Source organism: Talpa occidentalis, unplaced genomic scaffold (assembly GCF_014898055.3).
Source record: "Talpa occidentalis isolate TD23 unplaced genomic scaffold, MPIMG_talOcc4v2.1 talOcc4.11, whole genome shotgun sequence".
Classification (NCBI taxonomy): Eukaryota; Metazoa; Chordata; class Mammalia; order Eulipotyphla; family Talpidae; genus Talpa; species Talpa occidentalis.
In genome coordinates, this window is record NW_023601104.1 from 39,295,428 (window position 1) to 39,312,985 (window position 17,558).

The 17,558-nt window shown below is 45.8% G+C and overlaps 1 protein-coding gene across 11 annotated transcripts in view; it reads right to left on the reverse strand.

Annotated features, from left to right (window-relative positions):
* Nucleotides 1–2,967: 2,967 nt before the first annotated feature.
* LOC119238867 (ribonuclease pancreatic-like) overlaps nucleotides 2,968–17,558 on the reverse strand; it is a 32,393-nt gene continuing 17,802 nt past the window's right edge. Inside the window, exons 1-5 of one of the 11 annotated variants that reach the window (XR_005123698.2) lie at nucleotides 11,460–12,713; nucleotides 11,058–11,153; nucleotides 10,825–10,955; nucleotides 4,276–4,729; nucleotides 3,633–3,669 (exon numbers count right to left, since the gene is read on the reverse strand). Coding sequence is in view for 1 of the 11 variants with exons in the window: in XM_037502959.2 (XP_037358856.1) it covers nucleotides 3,210–3,669 (460 nt within the window). In the remaining 10 variants the exon portion in view is untranslated. Of the gene's footprint in view, nucleotides 3,670–4,275; nucleotides 4,730–4,749; nucleotides 5,663–7,116; nucleotides 7,149–7,224; nucleotides 7,285–10,824; nucleotides 10,956–11,057; nucleotides 11,154–11,459; nucleotides 12,714–17,558 lie in introns of those variants that run through there. The other 10 variants (XR_005123696.2, XR_005123697.2, XR_008549501.1 and 7 more) reach the window with 10 other exon arrangements.

The following is a 17,558-nucleotide window of genomic DNA, read 5'->3' on the forward strand; positions in this document are numbered from 1 at the left end:
AGAAGAGAGCAGCTCTCAGATCCTGCAGTATGCAGAGTGACATTGAAAGAGCGGGTCACAGCAATACAGACTCACAACAATAAATAAGAAAAGGCTCAAATAAACAATCTTTACATTGGAAGGAACCAGAAAAAGAAAAAATGAAACCAAAAGGCAGTAGGAGGAAAAAAACAGTAAAAACTGAATAGAAATAAATAAAAAAGAAACAAAAGATGATACAAGAGATCAATGAAACCAAGAGCTGTTTTTTTAAAAGGATAAGCAAATTGACAACCCTCTGCCCTGCTCACCAAGAGAAAACCCTAATAAAAAGAGTCAGAACTGAAAGAGGTGGAGTCACAACAGATACTGCAGAAATACAGAGGATCATGTGAGACTGCTATGAACATCATTATGCAAACAAACTGACAGGGAAGAAAAAATAGACAGATTTTTAGACATACAACCTTCCAAGACTCAGCCCACACAGACTAGACAGCTTCAACAGACCACACCATGCAATCGAGTCAGTAATCAAATCTCCATAAGGACACAAGCTGAGGACCATATGCCTTGTGACAGCTTTGTCGCTTCCCTGGAAGGGTGGCAGGGAGGTGTTGTCATGGCCATGGGAATGGGCTCCACTTTTCCTGCCCCCTCTTCCATGCCACCAAATCTCAGAGCCCTGAGATTTCGTCTTCCTGCAGTTGGTGAACTCCCGGCAGGGGGCAGCTGGAGAAAAGGAAGGAGCAGGGCAGATACAGGTGGGTATGGTTAGGAGAGGAGGACAGACCTGGGAGGGGCTCTTTCTGTCCTGGGTTTGGTGCTTTGGGCAACTTGTCAGGTGGGCAGGATGATGGCAGCTCCATCCGGGCCTTTTGATCGATTGTCCACTTTGGACAGTGCATTAAAATTTGGGTCTCTCGTCTCCCACCCTCTTGAACCCTGACCAACCTATTGATTTTTTCTTTTCCCCCCTTGGAGGTGCTTTGGACTCATTCTCTGGCTCAGCTGTGCACTTGGTCTATTTGCCCTGATATTTCTCCAAGAGACTTGGGAGTTTCAAGTTTGATTGGGAGCATCTTCCCTCCTCTTCTGAGCATTATCATTGTTTTTAGAAAAAACATTGGATCTGATCATATTTGCTTTCAAGTAGACACACATTTGAACAAGTTACCACATAATCTAAGATTTAACTCCTGGAAAGGGTGAGCTTCCTAATGTGTGGGCTAGCAGCATGGTCCCCGGAGCAGACTCCAGAGTGTCCATGACTGAGGTTTCTCTCCCGGTGTGCGCTGACCCCACCAGGACAGGTGCCCTCTCCCCTCTGCCAGGGTCCCCTACTCAGAGCACATCCCCACCCCACAGGCTCTCTGTTGTGCAGGGCTGCGCCTGGACCAGCGTCCTCCACACCGCTGGATCCCCAGATGGAGACCCGCAGGGATCCTGGGTGAGGACCAAAAGAGAGCAGATGACTGTGAGACTGAGATGCAATCAAACTCCATCTGAGCGTGCTTACACCCCCTCTACAGTGTCGACTTAGCAGGAGGGAAAATGAGGAGTTTGGGGTTAGTAAGAAGAGTAAGATGAACTGAAGAATAATTCTGGCTAAAGGAAATAACACATGCAGATACTTGAACTTTCCTTCATGAAAACCCACCCTCCAACACAACCCACCCTAACTAAGGAACAAGATCCCCATTTCCTCATGCAGGTGTCCCAGCCCCTCTCACCTGCAGGGCTTCTCCTCACACAGATGCCCCCAGGGCTAGGAATTCATGTTACTAAAAAAGAAAAGCAGTCACAACAATTACAAATGTTGAAAACAAAGACTGAACTGGTCCAGGAGATTGAATGGTCTGTCTCTCCAGGGGCAACTGTGAAGCGGGTCAAGGGAAATGAAGAAGTGGGAACAGTAGAGTACAGTCTTCTCAGTGCCTGTAGAGAAGGGCTGCCAAGAAGGGAGCAGTATGACCACAGGCCCACAGGCTGGGTCTGGGGAAGAGGCGCCAGGGAGCTCAGGAAGCAGCCAGATGCCACAGCCCAGGGAAGGAGGGAGACACAGGAACTCCCTTCTGGGGGACCCAGCAGCAAGAAGAGCAATGGCTGGGCAGCCATAGCCCTGGCGGTGCCAAGACAAGCAGCGGGACAGGGGCAGGACACGGGCCTGTCTGAAGCTCCAGAGGCTCCTGTGTCAGAGGCAGGGGTGACTTCAGACAGGGATGGGCAGTGGGTGGCACATATACCTCCCCCTACTCTCGTGCCCTCCACAGAGGCAAGGACTGTTCAAGCACCTCCCTCCTCAGACATGCATCTGGGGCACTGCAGGCCGGGGCTGCCAGTTAGAGCAGGTGCACAATCTGGAACCCACTTGCCCTCAAATGATGGTCTCACAGTCCCTTCTGCTCCTAAATGTGATGTTTGACTCTTCAATAGAGGTTTCTTGTTTCTGATTTAGTACTGGCTCGCTCAAAGGAAAAAGAAGTAGAAATTTAGGATCATAACTTCACAGATCCCTCCTCCCTACCCTGAAGCTGAGCAGGGTCCCCTGACATCCTGCTGTTCTTCCCAGGAAAGGGAAGAACTGAGCCTCACCCTGTGTCAGGTCACCCAGCAGGACAGTGTCCTAGATTGTATCTCATTTAAAATTTTTTTCTTATTTTTTTAAAGAGATAATATTGGTTTTCATACCACATATGACTCTTGGTATGTCTTTATATGTCACCCCTTCTTTATATGTATGTTACCAACATACCCCCCACCAGGTCACCCACAATCCCATAGCTCTCTTCTATCTGAAACAGCCCACACTTAAAATTTCATCCTGGCTCCACAGAATCTCTAGCAAAGGAATGTTCTTAGGTCACTGAAAACTAGGGTCAGAAGAGCAGGCACTTGATTTCTTCCGTGCTGCTTCCCAGTGCTCCCCAAAAGCCGGCTCTCAGCCCTGCGGGGAAGCATCACACAGACAGGCCCTGGCTGGGGCAGCTTCAAGTTGCAAATGTGTTTTATTGAAAGAAGCAATGAGGAGGTTAACATGGGGCCCCAGACAAGCCTGTGCCACTCCCCAAAGCCACGTGGTGCAGGCCTCAGGCAGGGATGCTGGTGTGGGATGGCCAGGAGCCCATTCTGGGTTATTCCCATTTGGGCAAAGAGGGAAAAGCTCGGGATTTAGGGGCATTGGGATGGGTGGGGGTGGGGTGCATCTCTATCAGCCTTAGAGGAGACCCTCACGGAACTGAACCATCATAGTGGATAGGCTCAAGCGGGTTCCCTGCACATGCAACGACAATGCGTCTCATTCTGTTAATAGTGTTGTAATGGGAGGTCGCTCCATTCCAATCACACTCTGTGATGCTCATTTGGGAAGTGCTCTTGCGGCACATCGACCCATCCTTGCAGGGGAAGTTTAGCTGGTGGCAGACAGCCTGGACAGCCGCCAGGGGCTCGTGCACAAATGTGTTGAACTGCTTCGTTGAAATATTCCGGCTACTCATCATCTGGTCACAGTAGGTGCGGCCAAAGGGGCCCCTTCTGGAATCCACGTGCTGCCGCTGGAACCTCTGGGCCTGAGTCTCCCTCAGCTGGGAAGGCCAAGCCCCCTCAAGCACCAGCAGCACCAGGCCCAGCAGTGAGAACAGGACAAGGGACTTCAGAGCCATGGTGGTCGCGCTCCCCTGGAGGCCGCACCTGGGAGAGGAGAGAGGAGGAAAAGCCGCCCCTTAGGAGAAGGACCCCCTCCCACCGTTGGGCTTCGGGTTACAGGTGCCCCTTAGATCAGCAAGAAATGCCCCTCTTCCTGAGATCTGCCAAGTCATCAGACACTATTGTTCTAAAGAGCATTTTCTCCTGCTTGCTGGAGACACTCCATCCTCCCCTCTGTGGGTGAGCGCCAAAGTGACCAAACCCTGGCAGTCCTGTCTGTGACTACTGAGCTGTTTTGATGTCAAATACATGTGTACCCCAACTCAACCGCCTCATTAGAGGATCCTTTCCAATAAAGCCTGAGCTGCCCTGACACTCAGGGTCAGGCTGACAGACCCAGCTGTCTTCCAGCTGAAGGACATTCAACCCAGTGCCTGACACTGGCCTCAGAGAGATGCCATGTGCTGCACAGAGAGATGCTCCCCTAGCCCAGCCTGGGGCTGCTCCTTCCCCAGCCCATGGGGGTCTCTTTGCAGATGGCAAGCTCTACCCAGGCCCCAGCACTGCCTGCCCCAAGCTGTCTCCCCTCCTGCTCCTGCCTCTCCACCCTCAAGCAGAAGCAGCTCCAGAGACCACCTGGTGGGCACTCACCTGGGCTTCCAGCTTGGTCTCTGGAGAGTGCAGGCCAGTTTCTGCAATTCTGGGGTGCCTGGGGTTCAGATCTTATAGAGACTACAAGGGGCGTGGCTTTCAAGAAGAGAAGAGTGGGAGGAGCATCAGAGATTGAGTCCACAGGAGGAGGAGAAGGACAATGTGAGAAGGGGGATTTGTCCAGGCTTCCCTCTGTTTGGAGGAGCCTCTCTCCCACGTGGATCATCTGTTTGTTGGCTCACCAGGAAGAACAGCGAAGATCATACAGCACTGATGCCTGAAACCTAGCCTACTCCTGGCTTTCTTTTTGTGGCCATTTTCAACAATTTGCTCTTGGAGTTAACAAAGGGCCTGTAACTTGTGATCTCAGGGGAGTGGGGGATGGAAGCCTCTCTCTGCCCAGGAGTCCTGGAACAGCTTAGACTGCAATCCATATCTCCCCATAGTAGTTTTCCTGGAGACAGAGGGAGAAGAGAGGTGTCCAGCTGTGCCCACATAGAAAGCTTCCCCAATCTGGAGAAAAAGGGAGGCGTGCCTGAACCAGAAGGAGAAGGAAGCCTCTAATTCTGCAATGGGCCTCCCCAGTCCTGGCCACTTCCTGCCCACCCTTCACTCCCAATACAGAAGGTTGAAAATTTTTGTTGGCGGGTTTACTATATTGACAATTTGTCCTGGGATTAGGGCAAAGTAGAGGAAAGAAAATAAAACAAACTCTAAATCACTTTTGGAGAAAAAATAGAGAACATCTGTAAAAAGAGAGTGATTTGAAAATCACAGAAGGTTGAAAATTTTTGTTGGCGGGTTTACTATAGTGACAATTTGTCCTGGGATTAGGGCAAAGTAGAGGAAAGAAAATAAAACAAACTCTAAATCACTTTTGGAGAAAAAATAGAGAACATCTGTAAAAAGAGAGTGATTTGTTTAATTTTAGTTTTATGTTTTCTACTGAGTGACAATTTAAATAACTAGGACATAAATATAACAAAAATCTTCCTCCGTTCTCTGGATTTAGACAGTCTCAGTTCAAATTTTGATGTGGCACCTTAACAGCAGGGCAAGTTATGGAATTTAATTTCCCTCTCTGAATTGCCTCATATCTAAGATGGGGTTCTTCACATGAACCTCTTAGATTTGTTACTAGGACAAAATAAAGCAGACACAGAATCTTAGAGCAGTGCCTAAAGCATCAATATATGTAACTATGTGATTGTTGACTTGAGGGGGAGGTTGAAAAATTCCCCAAGTAGTGGGTTAAACAACAATGGGCTGAGCCTTCTGAGATGCTGTCTACATAGCGTACAGTCTAGGGACACCACACTTCCTTTGCTCAAAACCTGAGCTGTAATTAGCAGGTACTTTTGAAGCTCTGAGAAGAGAAGAGAGAGACCTGCTGGGAAGAACAGAATGCTTTAAATGGATATTTTCATTATTTTTAGATGATATCAAAGAAATCTATAAAGTCAACATTATTTCTTATGTGCATGGATTTGGATATGGCCATGGGGCCAGGAAAGACCTGGTGGAATGAATTTTAGCTTCATGCTCCTTCTCTCCCCCATACCCAAACATCTACTCAGGTTTTGTCTGTTCTTAGTCTTCAGAGCCAAAGGGGATCTCTCTCTTCTCCTGGCTCTGGATTTCCCTTTAGATTCCAGCAGCTCTTCCTACTGTGGTGGTAGAAGACAGAGATGCCTTGCTTAATCCCAGCCATGATGGTAGGGTCTGCAGACTCACACTGAGGTACAACTGGGAACACTGTCCCATTGAACCAAGCAGAGTAAGGGCCGAGAATACAGGGCAGGCATGAGTAGGTCAGGGCTCCCAGCTCTGTTGTGTCTGTGGAGGACACTGGAGGAAAGGGAGCCTGTTTAGGAGAAAAAGGCCACCAGAAGGACAGTTCCTCCAACAGTACCTCCCTCTCTGAAGGGGTCTTCCATGCCCCTCCATCAAGGAAGCAAGGCCTTGCTTTAAATAAGTCATTTGCTTAGATATTGTGCCAGTCACTCCTGTTCCTGCTTTTCTTCTGTTAGTCATCAGTGACAGGAAAAAAACAGTACCACACTGGCAGGGAGATCTTGTCAAGGGACAAGCCATATAGGTGGGGAAGGAGGAGAGCCTGGCATTATGCAGTGGAGGGGCCAATTTTCACATCTACTTTGTGGGGCCTTTTATAAAGTCACCAAGTCCAACCCTCTGTCCTCTGATTCACCCTCTTTGACCTTTGGAATAAATAAAACTTTTCCTCATTACAAGCAACCTTGTAATAGACCCCAAAGAGGCAAATATATGGATCATCTAGTGTTCTCAGAGCTTTACACACCTCTAGAAAACCTGGTCTCAGGATCATGTTTCTGCCTTTAGAGTGGATATTTGAGCAGGATGGATGAAATGGCTGATGCTAGTAGTTACACAACTGGTAAGGGAGTTATTTCTTAACATCTTACATCATACCATTTCAACACAAACTATTACACTTTCTAGGAATTCTACCCATCTAGGTTTCTTAATATAAACTGCTAGCTAGCACTCATGTGCCAGGAGATAGTTCACAAACTCTGAGGACCTCCAGCATCACCTTCTGCTCCCAGCAGTCAAATCGACTCCTATTCCTTTCCACAAATGTACTCTTCTCTGCCTTCTTGGTTAACACAAGAGGACACTGCTCAGGAGATACATTTCCTCACAAAATTGCTCAATTGTTTTTCATCTTGAGGAAAGAAACAGGGCAAAACCCAGAGGCTAAGTCTGGATGTTCAGATTTATTTAAGACTTGTTAAGATTCAGAACACGTCCATTTATTTTTAAGAATACAAAGATGTTTCTCTAATGTAATAAGTGTACCTAGATCTAGATGACTGGTGGATTCTTTGGTGAGCCCAATATAAAACGTTGGTTCCCTTCAGTGCTTTGTGATCAACCATCAAGTCTACTACAAAAAAGACCAGAAGGGGCATTAAATACTTACCAACAGTTATCCATCTGGACATTCCTTTCCCATGTTAGAAGCAGCTAATGATGCCAACAAAGTGATATTGTTTTATTTTATTATTTTTTAGGCATGTTTTATTTATTTATTTATTTGTTTGTTTGTTTGTTTTGTTTATACATGCACTGGGTACAGTCAGAAGCGCTGGAGGGTGAGAGAATTCACCAGAGCAGGGAGCAGAGCAGGCAGAAGGACCGAAGTACACTGCTGAGGGGAGCAGCAGGCGGCAGGAGAGGTCTGTGCGCCATGTGGGACCCTCCTCTGGTGGCCGGGGAGCAGCCGGGGATCGAACCGGCGCTGCAGAGGCCGCGGACAGCTTCGCAACCCAGCGCTCAACCGCTGCGCCACCGGGGAGGCCCAAAGTGATATTGTTTTAAAAGACAGACATATTGGGCCTTCCTGGTGGCGCAGCGGTTGAGCACTGGCTTGCGAAGCTGCCCGCGGCCTCTGCTGCGCCGGTTTGATCCCCGGCTGCTCCCTGGCCACCGGAGGAGGGTTGCACATGACGCGCAGACCTCTCCTGCCGCCCGCTGCTCCCCTCAGCAGTGTCCTTAGGTCCTTCTGCCTGCTCTGCTCAACGCTATGGCTCTGGTGAATTCTCTCACCCTCCCGCGCTTCTGACTGTACCCAGTTCATGTATAAACAAGTAAGCAAACAAACAAACAAACAAATAAATAAATAAAACATGCCTCTATTAAAAAAAAAACAGACAGACATAGACAAATCAATAAAATATGAAAGAAAATGGCTAGGAAATTTTAATACAAAGAAAATACTAAAGCATTATCTTCAAGAGATGTTTTAAGTAGGGAAAGTCAATGTGACTTAAAGCTTTAAGAATTATTGTAACAGTTTGGAAATACAAAGAAATAAATGTATATTTTTGTAAAAAGCTTTATATTTAAAATAGTTACATACAAATTAGAAAACTGTGTCATGACAAGAGCATTAATAAACACACACTCACATACAAATCTAATGTGACTAAAAATTACATATATGGAAATTGCTAATGTATGAAATGAAGAAAGACGAGGTTGGCAACAAAAATTCTGGCTGACATGGTGCTTATAATACAATCTAGCATTTGGGGTTTTTTTTTGTTTTCGTTCTTTTTTTAAGATTTATTTTCCTTTACTTATGCATACAAGAACTTGGATTAGGCCAAGATGTAGAGGTGAGAGGGATCAACAGAGACTGAATGGGGAGCAGAACAGGGAGAGCTACTGAAATACATGCTAAGGGGAGCCACAGGCAAGACAGGAGGGGTCTGCTGCACCATGTGGGTCAGCTACCTGGCGGGGGATAGAATTCATGCCACAATGACTGACAATATTGAGAGTGCTAAGACTTTAAACCCCTGCACCACCAGGGATGCCCAATCTAGCATTTGTCTTAGTGAATTCATTGCACATTTTGACTGCCAGTCCCCACATTTGTTGGCTCAAACTCAATTTGTTTTTCAGGAGAAAACATGCAAGATCATAAAATATCCAGATATAAACCGAAATGATATTTTTTAATAACTGAAAGAATGTATAATTGCCACATTTCCTGAACTGCAGAGGTCAGCTAGAGCAATATACTCTAAAGAGGAAGAATACAAAGATATTTGGGCAGTGTCTAGTATAGATTCTGCGAGGATTTGTATGACATACAGAGTGTTTATAGATAGAAAGAGTCTGGGTCAAGTTGATTAGCAAAATAAAGGATTGTTCAGTAAAAACATCTTTCCTCAGGGGAGGCAGGGCTGTCTTAACTTAATTACCAGATAACTTATTTATCTGGTGGGCAAAGGATTTGAGAGAAAGGAGAGGACTGAACTATTGAAGTGTTGATGGACACCAGGCAATAACAGGGATCTACAAGTGAAATATCTGGGTCTAGTCGGTGCATTCAATGGATTCACAGGCAATTCTGCTGCTTTGGGTCCTTATTTTCACATATAATTTCTGACATTCCTTGCCATACCTCAGCCAGATTCATACATTTTTAAATGTATCTAAGAAAGGTGTCTAAAAAATTTAGGCAGTGGGCCTCCTTGGTGGCCTAGGTGTGAAGACTCAGCATTGTCACCACTACAGCCTGAGTTTGATCTCAGCCAGGGAGCAAACCCACATGGTGCAGCAGACCTCTCCTGTTCTATCTGCTGCTCCCAAAATAGGGCTGACTGCCCAGCTCCAAAAATAGCCCCTTCCCACAGCCTTGGATAAAGCTGGGCCATGGGGAAGGAGGTTTAGGAGTTTAGCCTCAGAAAGTGACAAGGCAGAGAAGCCACTGTAGGAAAGGCATAAACTCAGGTGCCAGATGGAACAAATCCCTCCCCTCTGCCTAAGGACACATTGCTACATGACACTAGCATGCTGTGTGATATTTCCAACCTCAGTAAAAACACAGTTACTCACATGAAGACTAATGGAATGAGCTAACAAGGAATTGAATATAAAGTGTTTTTGTAGTGACACCACCACAAACCAGGTAATCAGCAGTGCTGCAGAGCAACTATTATATACTGTGATCAATATAAGTGGACAAATGTAAGACACTAGTTTAATTGGTATGTTCTAAAAGCATGGGATTCACAGGCAGGGACATGACAGGGGCCCTTGTAGATATAAGGGATGAGAACCTCAGGAATGGAGATTCCCCTTCCCTCTCTCACATCCTAGAATATATATCTTATTATGCAATCAGCATCATCACCTAGAAAATAAGCCTGAAGATAAAGACAGATCATCCTGGATGAGTGTTCCTATTTCAGAGAAGAAGAAACACCAACAAGAAGAAGCTAAGAATCTATCCAAATTTTCCATGTAGCCAGTTTCATCAAGAGGCAGCCACAAATAAATGAAACACTCCAGCTTCAGAGGGAGACACTCCTAAATCTGCTACCGTCTGTCACTACAGTCGTCTCATTGCTCACATTTCTGGGTAACTGATGCTATCGACATTGGCGGTTTATGAGCAGATGTTGGGGGATTTCAAGCGTGGGTGAGTCATGCACTTTCTGCCTCTTTCTGTATAATCTCAGGAGCCAGATTCCCTCTTAGCCTCCTCTGCTGTCAGCCATGAATGCTTTCCTCCCTTCCCTCCAGCATGTCCTTTTCCTTCCCCAAGATCCTTACAGCCAGGACCAGCACCATCTTCAGTTTGAAGCCTAGCATATAAAGAGCTGGAATAAGCTCAGAGACAGCTCCACAGAGAGTATCAAGGATCAGGAAAAGAAAACCATCTGATCATTTTCAAATATATGAATCCCCACAAAAAGAAAAGCGAGAGAGGTTATAATGTGGTTTCCTAACAGGAAATAGTCCCCTGCTGCTGGAATCAGGGTGGGTGGGTATGTGTGAGCATGTCAACCAACCAGACATAAACACACACACACACACACACACACACACACACACACACTGACCTGAGGGAGGAGCCACAGCCACTGACAAAGGTTAAGCAAAAGGGCTGCTGACAGGGCTTCTGTCCCCACACATCAGTCTGCAGGGATGCTCAAAGACACCAGCTGTACATTACTACAATGTATTGTAAATGAATGAATGAAAAATTACTTCATGAGATTCAGAATTCTCAAGCTGAAACCATGAGGCTCCTGTCATTGTATCTTCTAGTTTCATTCTCCTTCGCACTGGGCCCTCTCCAGTTGTCGGGCTTCTCTCCCTCAAGTCAAGGAAATATGTTCCTGGAAAATGAGGGGAAGAGAGAAACAGGAGTCTCAAGCATGAAACGGAGACAAAAAGCAGGGAGTTAATGGTTCTGTTTCTAGGCTGTGTGTGTCACCCACCTCTCCTCTGAGATTGAGTGCTGATCTTGAAAATAGATACAGCACAGTATGGCATCAGGCCCTCTCTGCGTGGCTACTGGCTATGATCACAGGAAACTGAGAAATGAATTGGGCAAAGTTAGGAAGAATCATACAAACCACAGCAAGGCACTGTGTTCCCACGGGCTCACAGGAATGTCAGGCCCAACACAGTAGAGAGGTTAGTCAAGGAAAACAAAGCTCTCTCCCTGCTCCTCTACCTAACTTTTGGGATTCTCCTGCAGAGGCATCTATAGGAGACATACACGCTGTCAACATCCACTTCACACACACCTTCATGAAAGATATATACATACACACTCACATATGTAATCTTCTCCCTCTTTCAAAGATCACATGAGTCCAGGTGGAAGCATCACTTACCATCATTCCTATTGACCCATCGGGAAATTTTGTGTTTTCATCTAGTAACTGTGGACTCTGCAAGGTAAAAGATACAGGCCTCCAGAGGAAACTGCTGAATGTACATGTGCAGCAACCTCAGCCAGAGAGTGACTATCAAGGGCTTTGGAACCCTAGGGAATTTGGGTCATAATACAGGTCAGTCTCCAACACCTAATGTCATGACAACTGAGGGTGAGGAGTAATTAGCATGCAAAGTAAAGGGGGGGGGTGTGTGCCAGCACAGCCCTGAGATCAACTGCAGTGACAGAGGCAATAGTAGCTTGCCCCCCACCCCCGAACCTTTCCTAGAGGTCAGACCTGCATCTCAGTCTTACAGCTCTTCCTGCCTCATGTGGCCTCCTCTCCCTGTCCCCTCGCTGACATGTCACCAATAAATCTCTTACAAATCTAATCCCATCCTAATATCTGCTTTGTTGAGAGCCTAAACTAACACAGACATGCTCAAAACTGATTTAAAAGGTAACTCATGATTTCACACTAAGTATACATGAAGCCAGACCCAGGGTGTCTAACACATGTATCTGCCCCTCATCAGGAAATGTGGTAGTGGCCATCTCTCTGCTCATGAAACCTGCTTTTTCTACATTCTCTCTCAGAAACTCACTTGGTCACACCCTCTTCCACCTCACCCCCTTCTTCCTGTTGATACCGGAATTGTCAGGCCTAGTCTCCCAGCCAGGAACGGATTCCAGGCTGCAGGGCAGTGCTGAGCCCCAGCCGCTAGACCCCCCACAGGTTGGTGTCTCACGAAGCCGCAGCAGGAACTTCGCAGACGCTCAGGCAAGCAAGCGAGAAGAGGCAGTTTGTTTAGAAAAAGAAAAAGTTTATTGAGGAGAAAAAGAACAGAAATAAAGTGGGACTCCCAGGCCAGGGAACCAGGCCTGGGAGGGGCAAGGAAGCCAAAGTGGAGTCGTGTCTTAGGGAATATATACCTTTTTTTCCCTCATTATTCTAAAGCTGCCCCAGTCTCTCTGTGATTGGTCAGTTCTCGGCTGTCTCACTCAATTTGTTACTGAGTGGGGGAATCTTCACATTCCTTATCTAACAGCTTCCTCTTTTCCCATTTGTTGCATCTTTAAATTTATGGCCCAGTCTTCTGGATGGGCATCCCTGCATTGAAGTTAAACAGCTGCCCTTCTAATGTGACCATAAATTAAACCACTCTCCATTTCTCCAATTTCCGCCTCCCTTTACCACCTCAAGGAAACCAGGACCAGCTTTAACAATGTTGTCCTTGGTCCTGGCATGTTTGTTTTTCCTAATGGAATTGGTTATATTTCTTTGGTTGTCCTTATCTCTGAAGCCTCCCTAAATTCTTCAGAGGTCCCCTCCTGCACTGTCCCTAAAACTGCCTAATAACCCTAGCTTGCCCTGTCTCAGAATCAATATCTTATTAAAACAATATATTATTAGGTGATGATTTCTCTATGGAAGCCTTCTGTTTTTACTTTGATCATATGGTTATATGTTAGCAGGTTAACTAGAAAAAATCCCTTTGTCTTCCTTCCCCCAAATAACTTCTGTCCTTTAATTCCCCCAGCCTTTAGTTAATCATTCACTATGGTAAACATAGAAATGTTGTTAGTTTCAGGGCCTCCCTGGTGGCGCAGCGGTTGAGCTCTGGGTTGCGAAGCTGCCCACGGCCTCTGCAGCCCCGGTTCGATCCCTGGCTGCTCCCCAGCCACCGGAGGAGGGTCCCACATGGCGCGCAGACCTCTCCTGCTGCCCGCTGCTCCCCTCAGCAGTGTACTTCGGTCCCTCTGCCTGCTCTGCTCCCCGCTCTGGCTCTGGTGAATTCTCTCACCCTCCCGCGCTTCTGACTGTACCCAGTGCATGTATAAACAAAACAAACAAATAAATAAATAAAAAACATGCCTCTATTAAAAAAAATTAAAAAAAAAAGAAATGTTAGTTTCAGTCTCATAAGTTTTTTACTAGCAATAAGATGATTGCTTGGTGGTTTAAGATATATGACTACTCTAAGAACACTTTTGTTTAGCAACTGGGCCTTCTTTAAAACAAAGAATAATAAATGTCAGGACCTCTGCAGGAGGGCAAATAGACCCTTGGCTGTTCTTGAAAAAGATGTGATGATTTTTATCTTCTTGCTTTAATGCATATGCTTATGTACTGTCATGGTTTGCTTGAAATATATAAAAAGCTGCTGAGACCCTCAGCAGAAGATACTGGCACAAGACATTGTGTGTGTGCCTGCCTCATTCCTCAATTAAACTGATGCCTCCCATCCTTCAGAAACCCTCGACACCCAGTTTGCGAAGGCTGGCCCCCGGCAATTCCAGAACTTACATTTTTAAGTGCTTTAGGGTTTACTGTTTTTTTTATCTGATTCTCACAATCTTGTGAGTTCAGGCAAGTATTTGAAGTATTTTACATAGCATTCTTTAAAGAGATAAGTGTCAGAAAGTTTCAGTGACCTTTCCAAAATCAGACAGCTAAAAAGTGAGAAGCAGCCTAGAATAATTACCCATAAAAATATAGCCTCACCCCACTAGAAAACCATTTCATGCCACAAACAAAGAACCACACCAGCCTCTTCTCGGGCTCTTATTCCACCTGTTCATAATCATCTCACTTGGCCCCATCACCGAACCTCCAGCCCCCTCTTCTCCCGAAGTCCAAGAAGGGCCACCGGGCTCTCTCTGACCCCAAGGGCATCCTCATGTTCAGCTGTGAATCCTAGTATGCTGTCCCCTTTACTAGACCTGGGGCAGGTAGAGTTGGGGTTCTGGGACTGGGGAGAAATCGAACATCTCTCCTCCAAGGTGTGCTGGTGCCATGCTCACTGCAGGAAGGGACTGGAACTGTCCCAGGGAGTAACAGGAACTGTCCCCCAATCTCCCAGGGGTGACAGTTCAGACATTCAGTCCTAGACTCAACAACCTCCAGCTATGTGTGTAGAGACGGCCCCGGGGTCCTTAGGAAAATTAGACCCATGCAGAGCCTGGAGGGTGAAGGAAATAAAGAGGCAGCCCCAGCTCCTGGGGACCCCAAATGACTGACTCTCCTCCTTGTGCCTCCTTTTCACTGTGGTCATTGTCAAAGAGGTACATTGTACTCCTTTATCCAGAAAAGCAGTGGTGAATCCTCTCACACAGACCCCCACACCTCTGGCCTATAGCCTAGTTATTCTATATAAAAAAAAATTTTTAATTAATTTAAAAAATGAGATGAGAATTCTAAAAAAAATAATTAAAATCTACATGATCCACTTCTGTGCATTTATCCACTTCTGTACATTCATCCACTTCTGTGCATTTATCCTAGAATGCAAAACACTCAGTTGAAGAGATACATGTTCCCATTTCTTCAAAATATTATTTATTTATTTTTTTAAAGATTTATTTATTTATTTATGCAAGCACTGGGTACAGTCAGAAGCGCGGGAGGGTGAGAGAATTCACCAGAGCCAGAGCAGGGAGCAGAACAGGCAGAAGGACCGAAGTACACTGCTGAGGGGAGCAGCGGGCGGCAGGAGAGGTCTGCGCGCCATGTGGGACCCTCCTCCGGTGGCCTGGGAGCAGCCGGGGATCAAATCGGCACTGCAGAGGCTGCAGGTAGTTTCGCAACCCAGCGCTCAACCACTGCGCCACCGGGGAGGCCCCAAAGTACGATTTACAATAGCCTGGAGGCAGCCTAAGACTCCCAGGAGAGATGACTGGAGAGAGGGGGTGCATATACTCACTGCGATACAGCTCAGCTGTTAAAAAAAAAAAAATGAAACCATGCCATTAGCCACAGCATGGATGGATCTGGAGTGTATTATGCTTAGTGAAGTCAGTCAGATGGAGAAAGGCACATATATGATCTTGTTAGGGGGAAAGGATGTCCTGAGCTAATCCCATACAGGCTTTGTGGACTCCACCCCTACTCCAGACCAAAGCCATCAAGACACTGGGAAAGACAAATCCCATCACCACCAAAGGGAAGGTGGCTGGGACCTGAAGGTGGAGTTAAGCAGCCAGGTTTAGTATAAAAACCAAACACGTGGGCCTTGGGGGGCTCGCTCTCCGCTGCCTCCTGGCTTCACCGCTCCTGGCTTGTGGCCAGCTCTCACTGTGCCATTTGGGATTCCAGATCGGCGGATCAGGTAGGACGGATTTAAAACTTTTGTTAGGAGTTGGCGCCTCAACTCCGACCGGGGTTCCCAAAAACTACATGGAGCCAGAGATGCAAAAGCAAAAAGGCTTTATTGCTAGCTTAAGCTAGGGTCCAACTCTGCCTGGTGTACTGACACAGCAGTCTCATCAGGTTGAGAGAAGGACCCCTTTAAGGGTGACAAGCTGTTTTTTATACTCTATTCACAGTAGAAAAGGGGACCTTTCATATCAGTGAAAGGGGACCTTTCACAACAGGGACCAAGTTCGATCTGATTATGTGCCTTTTTTTGGCAATCTTTAAGTTTCATTCACCCTGGCCTTGTGGTTCTTGTGGTTTTACCCTGCAAAGGACAACTGTGTTCTTTAAAACGGTCGTTTTCCTTAAAATGGCTGTTGTCTTGCTATGTTTAGTCCTTTAAGTTCTTACACTTTGTCTCCCACTTTTCTCCCTGAGTTGTACATTTCCTCACTTGCCCTTCCCTTGTAAATAAATCTTTTATTAACCTTTCGTGTGTGCCTGCAGTAGAGTAGTGATAAGTCCTTTCAAGCGCGTGGGTGAGGACCCACAGTCAGGCAACCCGTTTTGTATCGGGGCTGCCCTATAACAATCTCACTCATATGTCCTACGTAGAGAAACAAAGCAAGCAAATGGCCTATATTATTAAAAATAATATTTTGTACATAAGACGAAATTAGTGGTTACTAGAAGGGAAGGGGAGTCAAGGGTGAGCAAATCAGGTCAAAGGGGTCAACTATATGGTGAGGTACAGAAGAGGACTGGGAGCAGTAAAATGTAGTATACACAGATGTAGATTTATAATGATGAATACCTGAAACTTATGTAATGTTATAATACAATATTACTTCAATTTAAAAAATGTTTACTTTTTAAAGTCAACCTTGAGCAAGGTGGAGGTAACTTCCTGAAAATCCTTTCAGGCCTGCCCTCTAACCATGCTGAATCATGGCCAGCCACCTCCAGGTCTTGTTCTGGCCTTGCTCCACCCTCCCCAATTTGGTCTTCCAGGAAAACTGTTCCTAATCATTCCAGATTCTTCTGGTGTCATTTTCTGCAGGAAACCTTACCTGTCCCCTGCCATACCTCCCCAGGCCTGCTCTTATGCCCCCTTCTTCCTACTCACCTTGGTATTATTATCGCTTATAGTTATGTTTTCCCCCAGCAGACTTGTCAGTTCCTGAAGGATACAATCTAGAACGTCAATTTCTGGCATCTCTGCCTAGAATATTATCTGTCAGATGGAAGAGACTCTATAAATGTTTACAGAATGAAGCTGGGATCATGTGCCAAAGGACATGAACATCCTATTGGATCCTGATATAGTGCAAAGTGTCCTCCATAAAGTTTGCACCTATTTACAATGCCATCTACAATGTATAAATATATAAATATAAGTCTACAATGTATAAATATACTGGAAGAAACTGTGTCCTTGTATTTCTTTACTAGTGAGGTTAAACAATTTCCCCAATGTTCATTTCACTGCTCATACACCTCCACTGTGAATTGCCTCTTTATGTCCCAGTAATGATTTCCTACAGCTTGCCAAAGTACATTTCTTTCTCCCCCTAAGCAAGGATCCGCAGGTCCAATCTTCTAACTGAGTGAAGGACATTTTTCCTAATCTATGTAAATTCATATCAATTTGCCCCAGAAGGAGAGTTTACAATCTAAGTGTGCTACATATGCCTAAGGCAGTTAAGATTTTCTACATTACAGACTCTGCCTTCTTGTAGCAGCTACAGATGAGAAATCGAGTTTGTGTTTTCAGCAAGTAGTTAAAATTTCTGGAAAAGCGCAAGTCTATTAAAATGATCCTTTCTTTTTATTCCTTCAACCGTTTCAAGTTTATTCTCTGAAATGTCTTCCCTTAAACCTCTAGATGGAGAGGGAAAGCAGGAGTAGGAGCATGGCTCAAGG